This window comes from Lygodium microphyllum, chromosome 14, assembly GCF_053477565.2.
Source record: "Lygodium microphyllum isolate KBCC chromosome 14, Lygodium_microphyllum_v1.1.10, whole genome shotgun sequence".
NCBI classification, from domain to species: domain Eukaryota; kingdom Viridiplantae; phylum Streptophyta; class Polypodiopsida; order Schizaeales; family Lygodiaceae; genus Lygodium; species Lygodium microphyllum.
Genome location: NC_141148.1, coordinates 41,267,788 through 41,285,622, shown reverse-complemented (window position 1 = coordinate 41,285,622; position 17,835 = coordinate 41,267,788). Strand labels below are relative to the sequence as shown.

The window sequence follows — 17,835 nt, the reverse complement described above, 5'->3', positions numbered from 1 at the left end:
CGTATGATCCTTCTTTACATAAGCATTGTCTTTGAGTTGCTAAAAATTGCAGCACTTTGTATTTTGACAATGGCACTTCCAAGCACATAACATCCTTTCGTGACTTGTTTGTATCATATGCAAATGTACAAAAGGAGGGATCAGTTGTATGTGCAAACAATGCTTCATATGCCATCAAGGCATTGGTCAAATTTCCATTATTGCAGTGGATGGGAAAACTATCATGTTTTAAAAGGTCTTATATGTGGCAAACATAAAGAAAAACTTGTTTTCAGTTTCAGCAATTGCATGTGTTGGTTTTGTGGTCAAATTCCACATAGATCGATATAGTGTCTATGACAATAGTGATTGGGATGCCCTCATTGTCACTCGTACTTTGTATAATGAACTCTATGAGTTTGATTTCTATGAGAGGAGAGTATTAGAGGGTGCATTACATATTGATGTCACCACTGTGATGACATTGAGTTATGGCATGCTCGGCTTGGTCATCTTAATTATGGCAATTTGCTACGTCTAAGAAGTGGTGTTCAATCTCCCTCTGTTGAAAGAACCTACTCACAATGTACATGAAAGTTGCATATTTGGCAAAATGCATCATGCTTTGTTTCCCAAGGGTGGTACTATGTGTGCTAATTAGAAATTACAGCTTGTGCATAGTGATGTTTGTAGGCCCATGCATGTCAAATCCATCGAAGGACACTTGTACTTTGTTACCTTCATTGATGACATGACTTTTTATTGTTGGGCATATGCTTTGAAGCACAAATCTGAAGTGTTTGCATGCTTTAAAACTTTCTTGGCCTTGGCTGAAAATGGCTGTGGATGCAAGCTGATTACACTGCGTACCGATTGAGGAGGGGAATATATATCATGGGAGTTCGGTGACGACTCCTTGGCTGAAAGGGGCATTATCCATCAATGTACTACGCCTTACACACCTCAACAAAATAGTGTGGCTAAACGAAAAGTTGCACTTTGATGGGAATGGCACATAACCCAGTGGTGTCACATATCCATGTCTTTGGTTGTTTGGCATATGCTTTAGTGCCACAACCATGAAGACATAAAGTACAAGACAAGGCTATCAAATGCATATTTATTGGTTATAGTGCAAAAGTAAAGGGTATCGCTTGTACCAACCCTCCACCAACAAGATTTTTGTTAGTAGAGATATGGTATTCACTAAACATGCTAGCCAACCCTTCATGGACTGCAAAAATCAGCCCAATGTGGGGCCTATGGACATGTTTGACATTTTGTTGCCTTTATTTCAGCAAAGTGAACCTAGTTTTGATCAATTTTAACAATCTATTGAGGGTTTATAGCAGCTAAATTAGCAACAAACACATGTTGAACAACAACCTGATTTTCAGCCCATTAATCGAGGCATTGCTGATTATGAAGTGGCTAATGAGAGGGCTATTATTCAAGAAGCTAAAACAGTCCCTAGATGGCTCTTAGAAACATTACGGGACAGCAAACATCCCATTCCTCTTCTCGATAGGACCAAAGCAAATACTCACCATGTACAAGGTAACTTGGTTGCACAGGCATTTGTAGCTACGGCATGCAATGAAGAACCTATTTCTTTGCATAATGCTTTACAAAACGAACATTGGATGGAAGCTATGCAATCAAAGTTAAACTCTATCGATAAAAACGGCATGTGGGAGTTATGTGACTTGCCTGCTGGCAACCATGCTATAGGCACTACATGGATTTACAAATTAAAACGTAGATCTAATGGTAGCATTGATCTCTACAAGGCATGTCTTGTTGCCAAAGGGAATGCCCAGCAGCATGGGATTGACTATAATGAGACGTTTATACCCACTTCATGTATGACCACCATTCTCAGTGTGTTATTGCTTTGGCTACTCATTATGATTGGCATGTGCATCAATTGGATGTGAAGACTACTTTTCTGAATGGTGATCTTCATGAGGAGGTTTATGTCACTCAACCTTCTAGCTTTATTCAAAAAGGGTTAGAAAGCAAAGTGTGCCTTTTGCATAAGGCCCTCTATGGTTTAAAGCAGGTACCTAGGGCATGGTATGAGAAGATACATGCATACTTGATTGCTCTTGGCTTCAGTAATTCACACACTAAGAGCACACTTTCTGTCCACAAAAATGGGGATAGCCTCTTGATTCTCATTCTTTATGTGGATGATATGCTATTGATTGGACCTCGTGACACACATATTTCAGCTTCAAAAGCTGAATTGTAGTATGCTTTTTGGTCTTGGCCAATTGCACTACTATCTTAGCATACAATTTACTGCAGCTAAGAAGGGCATTATTTTATAACAGTCCAAGTACATTGGGCAGCTTCTTGTGCGTTTTCAAATGCAAGATTGCAAGCCTATCTCTACTTCCATTGAGACAACTTAAGGATGCAAGAGAACCTTTTGATACTTCTCTTTATCAGTAAGCAGTTGGCTATTTATTGTACTTGTGTAATACATGGCCCGATATTTAGTTTGGGGTCTCTCAGTTCACACGCTTTATGCACAACCCTGGTACTACACATTGACAAGCAATTAAATGTGTCTTTCATTATCTCAAAGGCACTCAAACATTAGGCCTTTTTTATCCTAAAGGCACTACTCTTTGCTTGCATGCATTTACAAACAATGATTGGCCTTGTTGTTTTGACACGAGGGTGTCCACTAGTGGCAATTGTTTCATGCTTAGTGATTCATACATTTCTTGGCTAAGCAAGAAGCAGTCTACAATGGCCACATCTAGTTGTGAAGCTGAATACATGTCAACATTTACAACTACATTGAAATGTATATGGCTCAGATGCCTTTTGGTTGATCTTAGTGTGGGACAATAGTCACCCACTCCTATCTACATTGACAATCTAAGTGCCATGGCAATTGCGAGGAATTAAATTTTTCATGCTAAGCACGTTGAAGTGCATTATCATTATGTCAAAGACAAGCTCCATGCAGGGGAGATTGACTTGGTTTATGTCCCTACACAAGACAACTTGACAGATGTGTTTACAAAAGCTCTCTCTAGAAAGAAGTTCAAAGCCTTTCGCAAGGCTCTTGCCTTCATACCATTTGGGACTGATCAGCCTATTCCCTGTATACGTTCATATCATTCACTCAAGGGGGGTTTCTTACACTTGTCGTGTTCCTCCTATCCTTTGGTGTGAACGCTCCCTTATCTCCAGGCACTTTTTACCTTCTAGTTAGAGAAGGATTTTGTCCCCGTGTGAACACCTATCGGTGGGTGTGATACTTAGTACCTTAGGGATCGTACTTTAATTCATTCTCATATAGTGGGTGTGACCTTCCAACACTCTCTTCTCTCTTGTTGTTCACTTATTCACTGTATGTATGAGTGTGCGCATATTACTAAATCCTAACCTAACATTCTCATCGTAGGTGCTTTTGGTACATAGCTAGATGGGTTGTCATGTAGGATGTATGAGGAGTGATGCTAATGGTGAGTTTCTCGCCATGAGTTTACCGACTTTCTACAAGAGCACGGCATTTCTTGCCACCTCACTCCACCAACTCTCCTCTCAAAATGGGTTTGAAGAGAATAGGAACTGGACTATGGTGAACATGGTACGCTCTATGTTGTTCATAGCAAAGCTCCTTGAGCGTCTTTGGATCAAGGCTATTAACACTCTAGTGTATATCCTCAACCAATGCCTAATTGTGGTGGTCCCGCAAAAGACCTCCTTCAAGACAATTTTTGGCACTCAGCCTATGATATCCCACTACAGAGTTTTTGGGTGTCGTGCTTACACATACACTCATGATAAGCTAGGAATGCTCGCTCCCCAAGCTAATCTCCTAATTTTTGTTAGATACTTCTCGAAGGCAAAGCCTATCACTTATTCAATTCTCGAATGAACAAAGTAATTGTTCAAAAATGTCCTTTTTTATGAGAGGATATTGTGCAGCCCACTGTATTAGCCTTTGAGCCAACTCCTCTACCTAATATACAAAGATAGTGCCATCTGAGCCGGGCCTGCTATCCACTTATAACCAAATTGTAGAGTCTTCCGCACCCAAGCTCTCTTTGCAAGACCCATTACCTTATTGATACTAGCAGACTATGTGGGATTCATTCTACTCTAGAGGGCTCCAGAAGATTTGTTTGGCCTGCACCTAGTGTCTCATTTATGTCTGTCTTTACCACAATTTATTTAGCACATTTTGAGCTGAAATTTTTGTAAGAGGCTCTAAAGCATCCACATGGTGTGAGGCCATGGAAAAGGAGCTTGAGAGCATTGACTGAAATAAAACTTGGACCTTGTGGATCGTCCAAGTCACAAAACCACAACCAAGTAGATCTTTAGGACTACATTGAAAGCTAATGGAACATTGGATAAATACAAGGCTCACCTTGTTGTGCAAGGTTTTCCACAAAATCATGGCATAGATTATGAGGAGACCTTCAAATCTACTACATGGTTGATATCCTTTTGTCTATTGGTTGCACTAGGTTCTCATCACAATTGGCTGCTCTATCGGATGCATGTCAAGAGTGCCTTCCTAAATGGTTACTTGAAGGAATAGGGAGGCAAGTACCCCACTCTTGGTTCCATAGGATGGATGAGTTCTTCAAACTCATGGTTACCATTCTCCCCCTTCTCGCCCAAACTTATATGTAAAATCTACTTCAAAGGGAATCAGCTATATCCTTCTATATGGTAATGATCTATGTATAACATGCTCAAATTTTGCTACCACTATAGCAAATATTAAGTCCCGGCTTTGTTCAACATTCGAGATAACAGACCTTGTTCAGTTGTCCTACTTCTTGAGAATGGAGGTAGTTCAATTTGGGATAGTATTTTTGTCTCATAGCAGAAGTACACCCTTTAGTTAGTTAAGCAGTATTACATGGATCAAACATGGCCTATGGCCACACTTCTTGATCCCACTACCAAGCTTCCTATGGATTCCCTAGGCTAGCCCTTCAATGAGTACACCTATAGGCCATTTGTAGGAAAATCACTTTGATTGATTCATACTAGGCCAAACCTTGCAAGCTCAATTGCTTTACTCATTCGGTATTTCAATGCATCTAAGATGTCACATTGGATTGCTTATATGCGTGTGTTGAGATATGTTCATATTCTTATGAACTAACTTATGGTCATCGTTTGCTTTTGCATAGATACACCAATTTAGATTGGGCTAGAGATCCTGACACCCGGCATTCCCATAGTAGCTATATCTTCTATTTGGACACGGCTCCCATTTCATGGTGAAACCATAAGCAAGAGACAGCGGCTGCTTCTACAGCCGAGGCCGAGTATCGAGCTGAAACCAGCCTTTCTTCTTGGAATGGGTGGTGATAACCTGATTTAAGAGTTAATTACAGCAATAAATAAATGCACATAAAATGAAATACACACTTTATCATAACATTCTTGGACAGTAAACACCCTGTTGGCCCCAAAATTGGCGCCCCTTGCAGTATTTCTTTAGCTTTCATTCAATTGGAAAGAGTACAACTTGTGATTCTTCAATCTCCTCCTACTAACCAATTGCTCTTGCTGTCATAAATGACCAACAAGCCTTTTGGGTCATTTGCCCCTTGATTCACCTAAGATTTCTTCTCCAATTTGACCCTTGGCTGGCCAAATGCTACCCCAAATCAATTTGGGATGGGCTGGCTCCTGAATTCCCTTGATAATCTTCAATTATCAGCTGCTGATTTCAGTCCCTTGAGCATTCAATCTCTGGCACAGATCCCAATGTGGTTACTAAACCCTAATTTTTGCTGTAAATTAGGGTTTACTGCAGAAATTACAGATCAGCCCACCAAAATTGGCTGAAATCTCCTCCAAATGGCTGAGAATTGCTGAGAATGGTTGAGCATAGGCTCAAGGGGATGAGAGAATGCTGTAAAGAGAGAAATTTTTGAGATTTGTCACGAAGAACTGATCAAAATCAGTTGCTGCCCTACTGTACCAACCCCAAACAGATGCACCAACAACAATAGGAGCATCAAAAACTATGATCTTCAGGAGAAAGTGCATCACCAGCAATTGTCAGCTTCCCAAGGTCAAGAATATGCAATCTCCATCACCAAAATGGTCTCCAATGGTTGGGAATTGGCACCAAAAGCTGGCAGCAACAATCCAACATCCCTTTTCAACAGCTCCAAAATGAAAAAACGAGATTTCCCCTCCCTTCAGCCCTATTTAGCCTTTCCCCCACTTGCATGGGAAAGTTTTGCCAAGTGGCAGCTTTCTTAATCCATTTTCAACAATTTCCAGCCATTTAATTAATTTTCAGAATTAATTAATTCTAAAAATTAATTTAGCCCTTAATCCATGCCCAAAAAATTGAACTTGCCTATCCAAAAATGAATTGGCTAAGCCATTTGTAACCCAAAGTGGTCCCATGCATTAATTGACCCTTGGACAAGCATTAATCCATTAATTAATGCCTAGTCCCTAGTGTCACCACTGATACTTAATGGCCAATTAATGGTCCTAGGGACAAACTGACACCAAAATCCACCTAGAATCTAACAAGTGTAACTTGTTACAACTTTTGCCTTTGACACCCATCTTTTTCACAGGGTCCTTCGGCCTTCAACTTTAAGAAAGTAGCTTGCACCTCACATGTGCAACACATGTGCATCTTTTAATTGCACATTTGATTAATCCTTTAATCAAATGTCAATTAAACATAAGCAAAGCATCAAATTTTCACGTTCTTGTGACACAAGCCCTCTTTGACAACATCACACAAGCTATCTGGCTAAGGGGCTTGCTGGCAACACTTCATTTTCCATGTGCTTCACCCATTGTCCTCTACCATGACAACCAAAGTGCTATTGCATTAGCTAGTAAACCCACATCATTAGTCAACCAACAAGACACGTTGGTGTCCACTACCACTTCACGTGAGAGCAAATTGAGCAAGGCATCATCCACCTAGAGTTTGTGCCTTACTCGCACATTTTTGTATACATCTTGACCAAATGAGTCAACCATCCGATTCATTAGAATCTTCTATGTAGGATTGGCTTGGGTGAACTCTCTTCTACTATTTTAGATGGACAAGAAGAGGGTGATTCCCTCTAGTTTTTCCTTCCACTTTGAGAGGGAGTGGTGAAACCAACCTTCCTCCTTCGAGAGAGTGGTAATAACCTAATTTAACAGTAATTACAACAAGTAATTGATTTAGATAAATTGAAATGCACACTTTATCACTTTAATCTTGGACAGTGGACAACCTCTTTGGCCCCAAATCTAGTACCCATTGCGGTATTTCTTTAGCTTGTATTGCAAATGGATAGAACACAACTGAGATTCTTTGATCTCTATCATCAGATGCCTCTTCCTATCAAAACTGACTAGCAAGCCTTCAAACTAATTTGCCCCTTGGTTTGCTTGGGAATTGACCTTCACCCTGCTTCTTGAAAGACAAATTAGGTCCCAAATCTGATATGGGTTAGTTGGCCTCCTGAATCTCCTTGAAATTATTTCATTTGAGCTACTGGAATTCAATTCCTAGGCCCTCAATTTTGAGCATGCGTCCTAAGGTGGCTATCAAACCCTAATTTCTATTATGCAAATTAGGATTCATAGTATAGATTTTTCAATATCTCTATCTCTAACGACTCAAATGGCTGGATTTTGCTAAAATCACTTGTGATATAGCTGTATGATAAGAAAGAATGTTGTAGAGAGAAAAATTTCAGAGTTTCATTTGTGAGAAATGCTAGCAAATTGCTATTGCCCTGCTGAAACAACCATGGAAGTTGTCACCTATATCTTAAGACCACCAGAAAAGCTATTGCCCCCTCCTGTATGCTATTACCTATACGAGAAGGACCTTGGGCTACTGTCGCCTTCACTTGGAAGGCTCCAAACTATTGTAGCCTATTGTAGAACTAATCCTAGGTGGCTGCAAATCACATTAGTAGCATTTCCTTGCTCTCTAACAGCCTCCTTCTCTCTCACACTCGTTGAAATAGACTTCCACCCAACCCTGAAAAACGTTTTTTCCACTTACATGGGCAAGTTTTGCCAAGTAGCAGCCATCTAATCTCATTTTCCAACATCATCTAGCATATCAAATTAAGCTTGAGAAAATTATTTCTCAAAATAATTTAATAATCATTCCAATGCTCAAAATTTTAGTTTTACTAGCCAATAATTAAATTGGCTAGGTCAATTTGTCTCCCAAGTATCCTTGAGCAGTTATTGACCTTTAGACTAACATTAATTAATTAATTAATGCCTAGTCTCTAATGTCACCACTAATACACTAGTGGCTAATAAATTGGTCTAGGCCCAAATCTAACACCACATACCACCTAGTACCTCTCAAACATAACTTATTAATACTTTTGCCTTTGGCAGCAATTGATATTTCGTGGTCCTAGGTCCCACATTGTGAAATAATTAACTTGCATCTCACATGTGCAAGTCACTTTAGCACATTGGATTAACTTTTAATCAAATGCTAAGCAAAGCAATAAAATTTCAATGTCCTTGTGACAAATCACCCTCTTAAAATCCTTGCAATGATCCCCAATTGCATTGCAATGTACCAAAGCATCTGTTGCCACTATTGGAAATACATGCTCGCATCGTTACAATCCACACACATGAATCATAGCCGCTGTCAGAACCATAAGAGATGTATCCACATGCCAAAACTCAATACTATTCTGACCACCAAGGCATTGTAATGCATAAATTAAGCATAAACAACACCTCATAGCAATGAAGTATCACATGATAGTCATGTAAAGCATACATCAAGCTACAAACCACATGTAACTTATGCAATTGTACTTTTTTTGCATTACCTGAAAATGTAGATTGCATACCATCCATGTATTCTATACATGCCTTGGAAATGTACATTACATCAAAGTAATATTCCATGTATTCCATGCATGTCAATAACCTTGCAAATGTATAGTTTGAGAGCCTAGCTACAAACCATACACATCTGCATACCAACTTACAATGACTAGTACTAGAGCAAAGCTTTTAACCTTCAATCAAGTGCCTTGGGTTCACCAATTCAAGAGAATTGAAGATATCCTAGCAATAAAACCATGATACCAGCCTCCCCTCTTGGAAAGGGTAGTAATGGCCTAATTAATCAACACTAATTACAACAAGTAATTAATTCACATAAATTGAAATGCACACTTTACCACTTTAATCTTAGACAATGGACAGCCTATTGGCCCCAAAACTGGCACCCCTTCCAATATTTCTTTAGCCTGTATTACAAGTGGATAAAGTACAATTGAGATTCTCTTATCTCCTCTGCTAATCCAAGTGTATCTTGCTGTCAAAACTTACCAACAAGCCTTCAAACCAATTCGCCCCTTGGTTTGCTTGGGGATTGGCTTTCACCCTGCTCCTTGAAAGACTTTTTAAACCTCAAATCTAGTACTGGTTAGCTGGCCTCTTGAATCTCACTGAAATTCTTCAATTTCACATGCTAGAATTCAAATCCTAGACCCTCAATTTTGCACATACATCTCAAGGTGGCTGTCAAACCCTAGTTTCTGCTGTAAATTAAGATTTACAATAGAGATTTTTCAATATCTCCACCTCCGATGACTCAAATGGCTGGATTTTGCTAAAATTACTTATAATATGGCTGCAGGATGAGAGAGAATGTTGTGGAGAGAGAAATTTCAGAGTTTCACTGCAAGAAATATGGACAAATTTCTGCTACCCTGCTCAAATGACCATGGAGGTTATCACCTATAGCTTAGGACAACCAAAAAGGCTACTAGCCCCTCCTGTATATTGTCACCTGTATTGTCATCCTCTTTATCTAGAGGGCTTGAAATTGTTATCGCCCACTATAAGAATGATCCGTGGTAGCTACAAATCACATCAACAATATCTATTGCTCTCTAACAACCTCATTCTCTCTCACAATGACTCAAATAGACTAGACTTCCACTAGCCCCCAAAAACGTTTTTACCACCTAGATGGGCAAGGTTAGTCAAGTGGCAGCCTTCTAATCCCATTTTTCAGCATTATCTAGCTTTAATAATTATTATAGTGCTCAAAAAATTAATTTCACTACCCAATAATTAAATTGTCTAAGACAATTTGTCTCCCAAGTATCCCCCATCAATTGTCGACCCTTAGATTGGCATTAATTAATTAATTAATGTCTAGCCTCTAACATCACCATTAACATTAGTGAATGTTACTATTGACATTAGTGAATGTCGCCATTGACATTAGTGGCAAATAAATTGGTTTAAACCCACATTTGACGCCACATACCACCTAGTACCTTTCAGACATAACTTATTGCAACTTTTGCCTTTGGCACCAATTGATATTTTGGGATCCTGGGTCCACAACATGAAATAATTAATTTACACCTCACATGTGCAAGTCACTTTAGCACATTTGATTAACTTTTAATCATATGCTCAGCAAAGCAATAAAATTTCACATCCTCGTGATAAGTAGCTTACTTCTCTTGAGGGGGACAAGATTTTGGTTCATTTATTACTTCATTAACAATTATTTTTAAACATTGTATCATTATCTACATCCTCTCAACGACTATGATTATAAAAGAGCACTTGAGCAAGTGAACAATTAGTCACCAACCTGCCACATCATTCTACAGCTTGCTTTTATTGTCCAGCTATTGTCACCAGCCTGCCAAGTCATCAAATCAGCAATGTTTACAGCTTCTACTGCTATTTACGACATCTAGGTTATCTTCAGCATGCTGCTATCTCTTCCGAGCTGTCCTCATCATCATGTCCCCCACTAATTCACATTCTCCAAATCTGTGTTTGCTGCTGCCAAATGTATTCAAAGGCTGTCTGCTGTGCTTCTGGATCCATACAAGGGAAAACATACCATCCAGCTCACTCTCTCTGCCCCGGGCCTAGAGATACAAAAGTCAAGGTTTTGTATTCACCCTATATAGTGTGTTTACTGCATAAGCATTGTATCTATTCATCTCTTCAACATTCATTGTCTCTGAGTTACCCTCACCCCACTGAGTTCTTTAATCAGTCAATGCTTTGTTTGCTGCAGTTCAGGATCAGTACAAAGGACGATGCACTGTCCCTCAGCTGATTTGTTTGGGAAACAGTAGTGCAACTCACTCTTCTGCCCCATTCTCCTAGCGACATGGGAGTTCAAGGTTTTGTTTTCACCTTGCATAGTGTGTTTACTGCATGAGCATTGAATCTATTCATTATTCTTCATTCAACTCCAATGTTCATTGTCTCTGAGTTACCTAACCTTACTGAGTTCTTTTATCAGACTGTGCTTTGTCGAACGGTTGTATTTGTTATCTGTAGACAAGTATCTCTTTACATAGGCACCAGCAGGTCAGATGTTGAAAAGAACAGCAGACAGCCTGTCCCGGTCCAAAGTGCAGCAACAGTAGGTGTCAAACAGGCTGGCAGGCTGGCAGGCTGCCTCCTTCTTGGAAGGCAGAATAGGTTATGTAGGTGGCAGCTGGTGGCAGCCTAGAGTATGTGGGTGGAAGCTTGGTGGCAGCTCAATCCAGTCCACCAGTCCACTACATGGGGGAGACCAGTCCAGGGTGAAGTAAAGCACTCCAAGAAGAGGGAGAATGGTTGACAAAGACCAAAAATGATTGGTCTCAAACTGAGAGTGGCAGTAGGGATGCTCACGACATGCCCTTTTACAGGGATTTTGGTGTGTTTCTCCTACTGTGCAAATAGAAGCCTTTTGATCATAAAGAAGCTTTTTGGGCTGAATTAGGGAGCAATAATTAGGCATTAATGCATGTAAATTGTATTTTATACTGGCCTTAATTTTGGTTGCTCAACAGGTGGTTTATGTATTGTAGCATTTTTGAATGAAACGAGTATACCACAAAAAAGTATGTCCTAGAAATCGTAGGCTAGATGCACAAAAAGCATGCACAGCTCCAAACAATAAAAAATTAGCATACAAAGTGATAATCTCTCTCATGACCAGGATGACAAAAAACAAGAGCACCATGATTGTGAGGAACTCGGACCATGGAATCTTATCATTCTACTGTTTAATGTTCTAGAAATTTCCTCTTATTTGGAGCTAGTAGAGACAACTGTATACATATGATATGTATTTCTCGAGGAGAAAAATGTTGTACCACTATGCCATTAGCTACCAAACCTTTGCATAACAACATTGATTTAAGGACTGAAGAACATTACCAAACAGAGAAATTGTTTCAAACTGCACAAGTTTCTTACCGATGTAACCTGCAAAGGTGGCAATCTCCGTATCTGATTTTGCAATGCCAAAATCTCTTACCTATTTCGGGAAACAGAGAGATATTCAATATTCAATAGGTGTGACTTTCAGAAACATTATGAATTATGCAACCTGGTACTTCACGAAATATTTGCAAATCCATCAACTTAGGATTTCTACAGCAGAATAAGCAGCTACAGAACAGATGGAACTTACCATAAAGTACAGATATGGGAACAAGGAAGACATTGGTAATGCTGCAAATATCCATGGCAAGGCCCATCAGAGACATCAAGAGACAAAATAACTATGCATGATCAAATGACACATCTCAATACACATTACTGGTACTTTAGCAAAAGAAATGAATGTTTACAGTGGTAAGTCAACAAACATATCCATGGCACCTCTTGCATACTCATCTAGGGAGGAGTGATACAATCATATTGAGAACTTCAAGTGCATTTCCATCATTTTAAGATGGCTGTCCAGAAGGAGGGTAGTGGAGATCACTATCTTGGCAGTGAGAGCAATTCCATTCAAATAAAGATGACTGAGCATAGGTCTGTTTGTTTTGTGAAAGATGTAAAGGATAAGCTTTGCAAACTAATGAATGAAAATGTTGTAGGCCACAAAAGAAGAGAAATTGCATTGACTAGCCTTGGCTATTGCTATAGTAAAATGTATACAATTGATTTCTTGACAACTTTGATACAGTCACCCTCTTATATATCAATACAGATCTGCACCTTGACGAGAAGCTTACATCTAAGCACACCAGAGTAATTATGAAAAAAATTCCCACCTGTCTCATAAAGAAAGGCTCTGGTATGTTTTTTGCATTACCATCGTATACATAGTTTAATCTGTAGGCCTTCTTATCAAACACTCATATCAAAGATTTTATCTCCACTTTGTAGAAGCACCACAGTAGTAAGACTTAGCAACAAGCATTTGGTTGTCCTACCAATAGAATCTAAGAAAGTATGATAGGGTGGATTGGGATTTTCTAGAAGGCACAGTACTATGCTCATACAGGTTTCCCAGCCTCTAAAATATGAGGTATCTTTGACCTTCGATCATCTACGCACAGTCACATTCTCATCTGAGGTGCCTTGGTCATCAATAAGCATCACTCATCCTATGTGGTCAAGCTGCCAATTTGCTCCTTATTAATCTTGGTTTTATGAACACGTTCTTTTCAACCATCTTTGTTTGCTGAGAGGTACGTTCGAGATAATCTGGCATGTGTAATTTGCAATGAGGTGTCCATTGATCCTCAAAGAGAATCCTAGATTGAGGATTAATTGATGTAATTGAGGAAACTATCTATGCAAAACAAAAGGTGTTTAAATGTACAATGTTGATTTCATGACAATAACCCCAAATTCCCATACACCAAGGAATCTGATCAAACGTGCTGAAATTGAATTTTGCAGCTAAGACATACGTGTATTATATATGCATAGGGCTAAAGGAGAGAGCTCATGCACGCAGATGAACTGCTTTTGTGGTTGAAAAATATAGTATCATATGAAATATATAAAAGAGTGGCATGTAGATAACAGGTCCAGCTATATAACGATGTTAATATACAGACTAAGAAAACAGCCCCAAAACCAGACCTGGATTGATGATGCAGGTCCTTGTTTGATTGAAGGACCTAGAGTTGACCAAGAACAGATTCAGTAAGGAACTGCACCATAATAGCAGCCTAAATGAATGTGTCACCAGTTCTCGAGTGTGTGCAAAATTGCAAGCAATGCCCAGTCCTAAGTGGGATTATGTCTTATTGCAGCTGAGTGACTAGATTCCGGTTTTATAGGCCAGCCAGGGAGACACATTTACAATGAAGCTGAGAAACTGCACCATCATAGCAGCCTAAAACAAAGTCTCTCCACTTCTTGAGTGTACAAGAAACTCCTAGTCATAGTGGACTAATTTTGTATTGCACCTGTGTGACCAGGTTCTAGTTTTGTAGGCCACCATTTAACCCATTGTTGCCAATCTATCAACATGGAAATGAAAGATAACTTGCCTCCCTGCACCCCTGCTTGTTAAGCATTGATACCATCATATGTTTACAATGCCCTCCAACCTTCAAAGACAGGCTAGGAGTAATTGCTATTGTTGCATAAGCATACAATAGTGAACTGGCTGGGTACGTACAACTACTACATGCTTGGGACATTGTTAAGCATTGATACCATCATATGTTTACAATGCCCTCCGACCTTCAAAGACAGGTTAGGAGTAATTTCTATTATTGCATAAGCATACAACAGTGAACGGGCTAGGCATGTGCTATTACTACATGCTTGAGACGTTTGGGACGTTTCTTTAGTCATGCTTGAGACATCATGACTAAAGAAACGTCCAAGTGCCCTCATTGGCTCTCAAATGAAGAGTCAGGCTAAAGTGCTATCACAAGCACTTGGTTCTTGTGCATTATGGGTGGTAACTTCACAATAGCTTTCTATTCCAAGACATTTGATCACAGGTGCGTGACATGAAGATTCGAGCTTGTCTATCTACATGAAAAGGGGGTAAAAATGTGATTTTGACTCATGTCACCCAAGCCTTGAAGATGTTGTGTTCTGGATTGGAGATGTGGAGTGTTCTGGATTCATGAGCAAGCAAGCATCTTTCCTAGGAGAATCATTTTGTTCAAGCTTTCCTTGGCAAAGCTTTTTGAGGCCAGCCTCATGTGGCACATCACAAAGCTTGGGCTTCTCACTCATCTGGATGACATAGCTATGATTAGAGAGGGCACATTCAACAAGCTTGAAGTCTCAAGATCTAGAAGCACAGAGAAGTGATAATTGATGAGGGATGTTGCTGCATTTGGGTGTAAGTGCTTCCATTTTCAAGTTACCACTCCAGTTGAGATTGGAGTGATTCCTAGCAAAGCGATTGATTTCCAATGATGTCAAATATCATTCATCTGACGTAGGATATGGGACCACAACATCTTGTGCAATACATTCACATATTACAGGACTACAACCTTAGCCAAATCCAGGAATCAAAATCATATTGTCTATACCTCTCGATTTTAAGAGGCTTACAATAAGAGTCAACTGGGGGTTCTTTAGGGTACAATGCTGAGGATGGGCTTTCCTGAGCAGTGGATCAAATGTGTTCCAGCACTATACTCTTCAGCTCACAGCCACGCTTGTGGATGTGGAGTCTGCAGATAATACAGCTGTTTATTTGGACAGTGAAAAGGACAATTTTCAGGCTTCCATGGCAACCATGGAGATACTCTGCCTAGCTTCAGGTGCCAGCGTTGATTAGCACATATCTTGTGGATTCTAAGTATATAATACAAGCAGACTGACTAGAGGCCTCGTGAGAGAATCACTTGAATTCCTCGCCCACACCTCAGTGAGGTATTCCGGCTAGAAGCAGCTACAAAGGTAGGGCTACACTTGATAGCTCAGCAAAAATCCACCATGAAGTCTGTCCCAGTGGCACTATAGATTGTCTACGAGATCTGCATGTGTTGTCCATTGGCAAAACATGACAATCCAGGTTGATTCCCAGTTGGTAACACAAGATGATGATCAAAGACTAGGCTGCAGGGAGTTTATCCAAACTGTAAGACTTGCACTGGAATCCATCATCCCAATGTGAGATGGGAAACCGAAGCACCAGTGTCCATGGAGAACTATCCTTCAGTGTATGCTCTCACAGATGAAGCTCTGAAATCCCTGTTCAAATTTTTTTAACACTTCATTATTGATGAACAATGTGGACCGTGGTCACTTGTCTTGATAAAAACCAGCTCTGCATCAATGAACCTTCATTTGTTTTGGTGAAAACCGACTGAAGGTTTCCTGTTTTAGTAACAAAACCAGAAAAAACCAAGGAGAACGGCTCCAAATCCTATATTTTCTTTTTCTCCATCGGTTGGGGTGCCCGCAGGCTAGTCACTGGTGTGCTTATGAACTGTCTTTCCATGCAAGAAGCTAGTCTGTAAGCAGCGGAAGCGGGGGGTATCGACATGTTCAAATAAGAAGCCACGCCATGGATGTTCTGTCCGGTGAACACTCCCTCACTCTAAAGAAAATGTTAGAATGCATTACTTTTCCCCAAATTTGAGATCGTGGAGATGAGCCTCGGAAGCCTTCTCCCAAAAATGGGAAAAGGTTTTCTTTAGAGAAACCCTTGTGAGGGGATTCTCAATGGGAAGAGGGGATTTAGAAACCCCCCACGGGATCTTGGGGGGTTTCTGGTTTTCTGAAAAAACCTTTTAAAGACCCCCATGACACCGGTTTTAAGACTGAACCAATGACTCTAGGCTTAGTGATTTAGTGCTGGCTAGCATTAGGCTTTGTTAGAGGGGCTTCAACTAAACATTAGGGTTTTTAGGAAGGTGTTACAATCTCTCTCTCTCTCACACACACACAATGAGGACAAAAACCTTGTTACATGCTATGAATTATCTTCTTACATTATATATAAGAATGTGAAAGGAGTCTATTAAATATATATGCATGCATGATACACAAATGCAAGTAGAGTTAGATACATCATGGTGCAATAACATCTCAATGCCTTCTACAATCTCAAGGGCAATAATGAAAAATTCTACTATCTTGGCCATAGAATCTTTTGCTATGGATACATTAGAATTAACCACCTTCTCAAATTGTTTATTTTGGCTCTTGGTAAACATTGATCAATTTGGCATTGAAATTTATACATACATCTCAAAAAATTGTTTGTTCATTCTTAAGATCGAGAGTAAATCCTCTACAAGCATTGAGACTTAAAAGTCTACAAAGTGATACTAAGAAAGTACCAAACATACATCTCAAAAATAGTTTGTTCATTCTTAAGATTGAGAGTAAATCCTCTACAAGCATTGAGACTTAAAAGTCTACAAAGTGATATTAAGCAAGTACCAAACATCTTGAAAGTATTCTCATCCAACCAAATTGCTTGCTTATTTGTGTTGCAATGGCATCGCATAAAGCATCCCTAACATTCAAGCATGCTCGCTTATGGTTTGCATGATGCTATGAAATGAAGTGCATTTTACATGATCATGGCAACTCACATAGTGGTAGGACTATACAACATATTCCCAATTGCAATTGTGGCAAGCTTTATATTGTAGCTCTCCAAGAGCCACACCCCAATCCTGATATTATCTTGTTGATTGTTAACAAGAAACCTATATCTAGGATTTGAAAGACATCTAAATTTGGGTGTTTTTCTATTTATAATCTTATTTTCTACATTTTTTACTTGGTATGGTGTCTCTCTCTCTCTCTCTCTCTCTCTCTCTCTCTCTCTCTCTCTCTCTCTCTCTCTCTCTCTCTCTCTCTCTCTCTCTCTCTCTCTCTCTCTCTCATACCTTTGATCCTATATAGACATACATTCGAAGGATCCTTTGTGCATGGAGGCCCATATCATATCATTATTACACCTCACCAGCATCTTTCCTTTTTTGTATTCATGGTAATTTACAATGATGTAAACTATGCTACTGACTCAAGAGGGGCATAATCACTTAATGTAGCAATCTTTTATTGATTATCTGTGTGCTAAAATGCATAGTGCTTGGGAAGCACTTTTGGGCCTTGTTACAATTGTAATCCTCA

General features: G+C 39.6%; 1 protein-coding gene across 5 annotated transcripts in view; it reads right to left on the bottom strand.

Moving 5' to 3' along the window:
• LOC148025533 (putative peptide/nitrate transporter At3g43790) overlaps positions 1-17,835 on the bottom strand; it is a 292,616-nt gene that overhangs the window by 257,815 nt on the left and 16,966 nt on the right. For 3 of the 5 annotated variants that reach the window (XM_087692714.1, XM_087692713.1, XM_087692715.1), the window contains exons 2-3: positions 12,440-12,480; positions 12,223-12,283 (exon numbers count right to left, since the gene is read on the bottom strand). In XM_087692714.1, coding sequence (XP_087548840.1) covers positions 12,223-12,283; positions 12,440-12,480 — 102 coding nt within the window. Of the gene's footprint in view, positions 1-12,222; positions 12,284-12,439; positions 12,481-15,587; positions 16,425-17,835 lie in introns of those variants that run through there. The other 2 variants (XM_087692716.1, XM_087692718.1) reach the window with 2 other exon arrangements.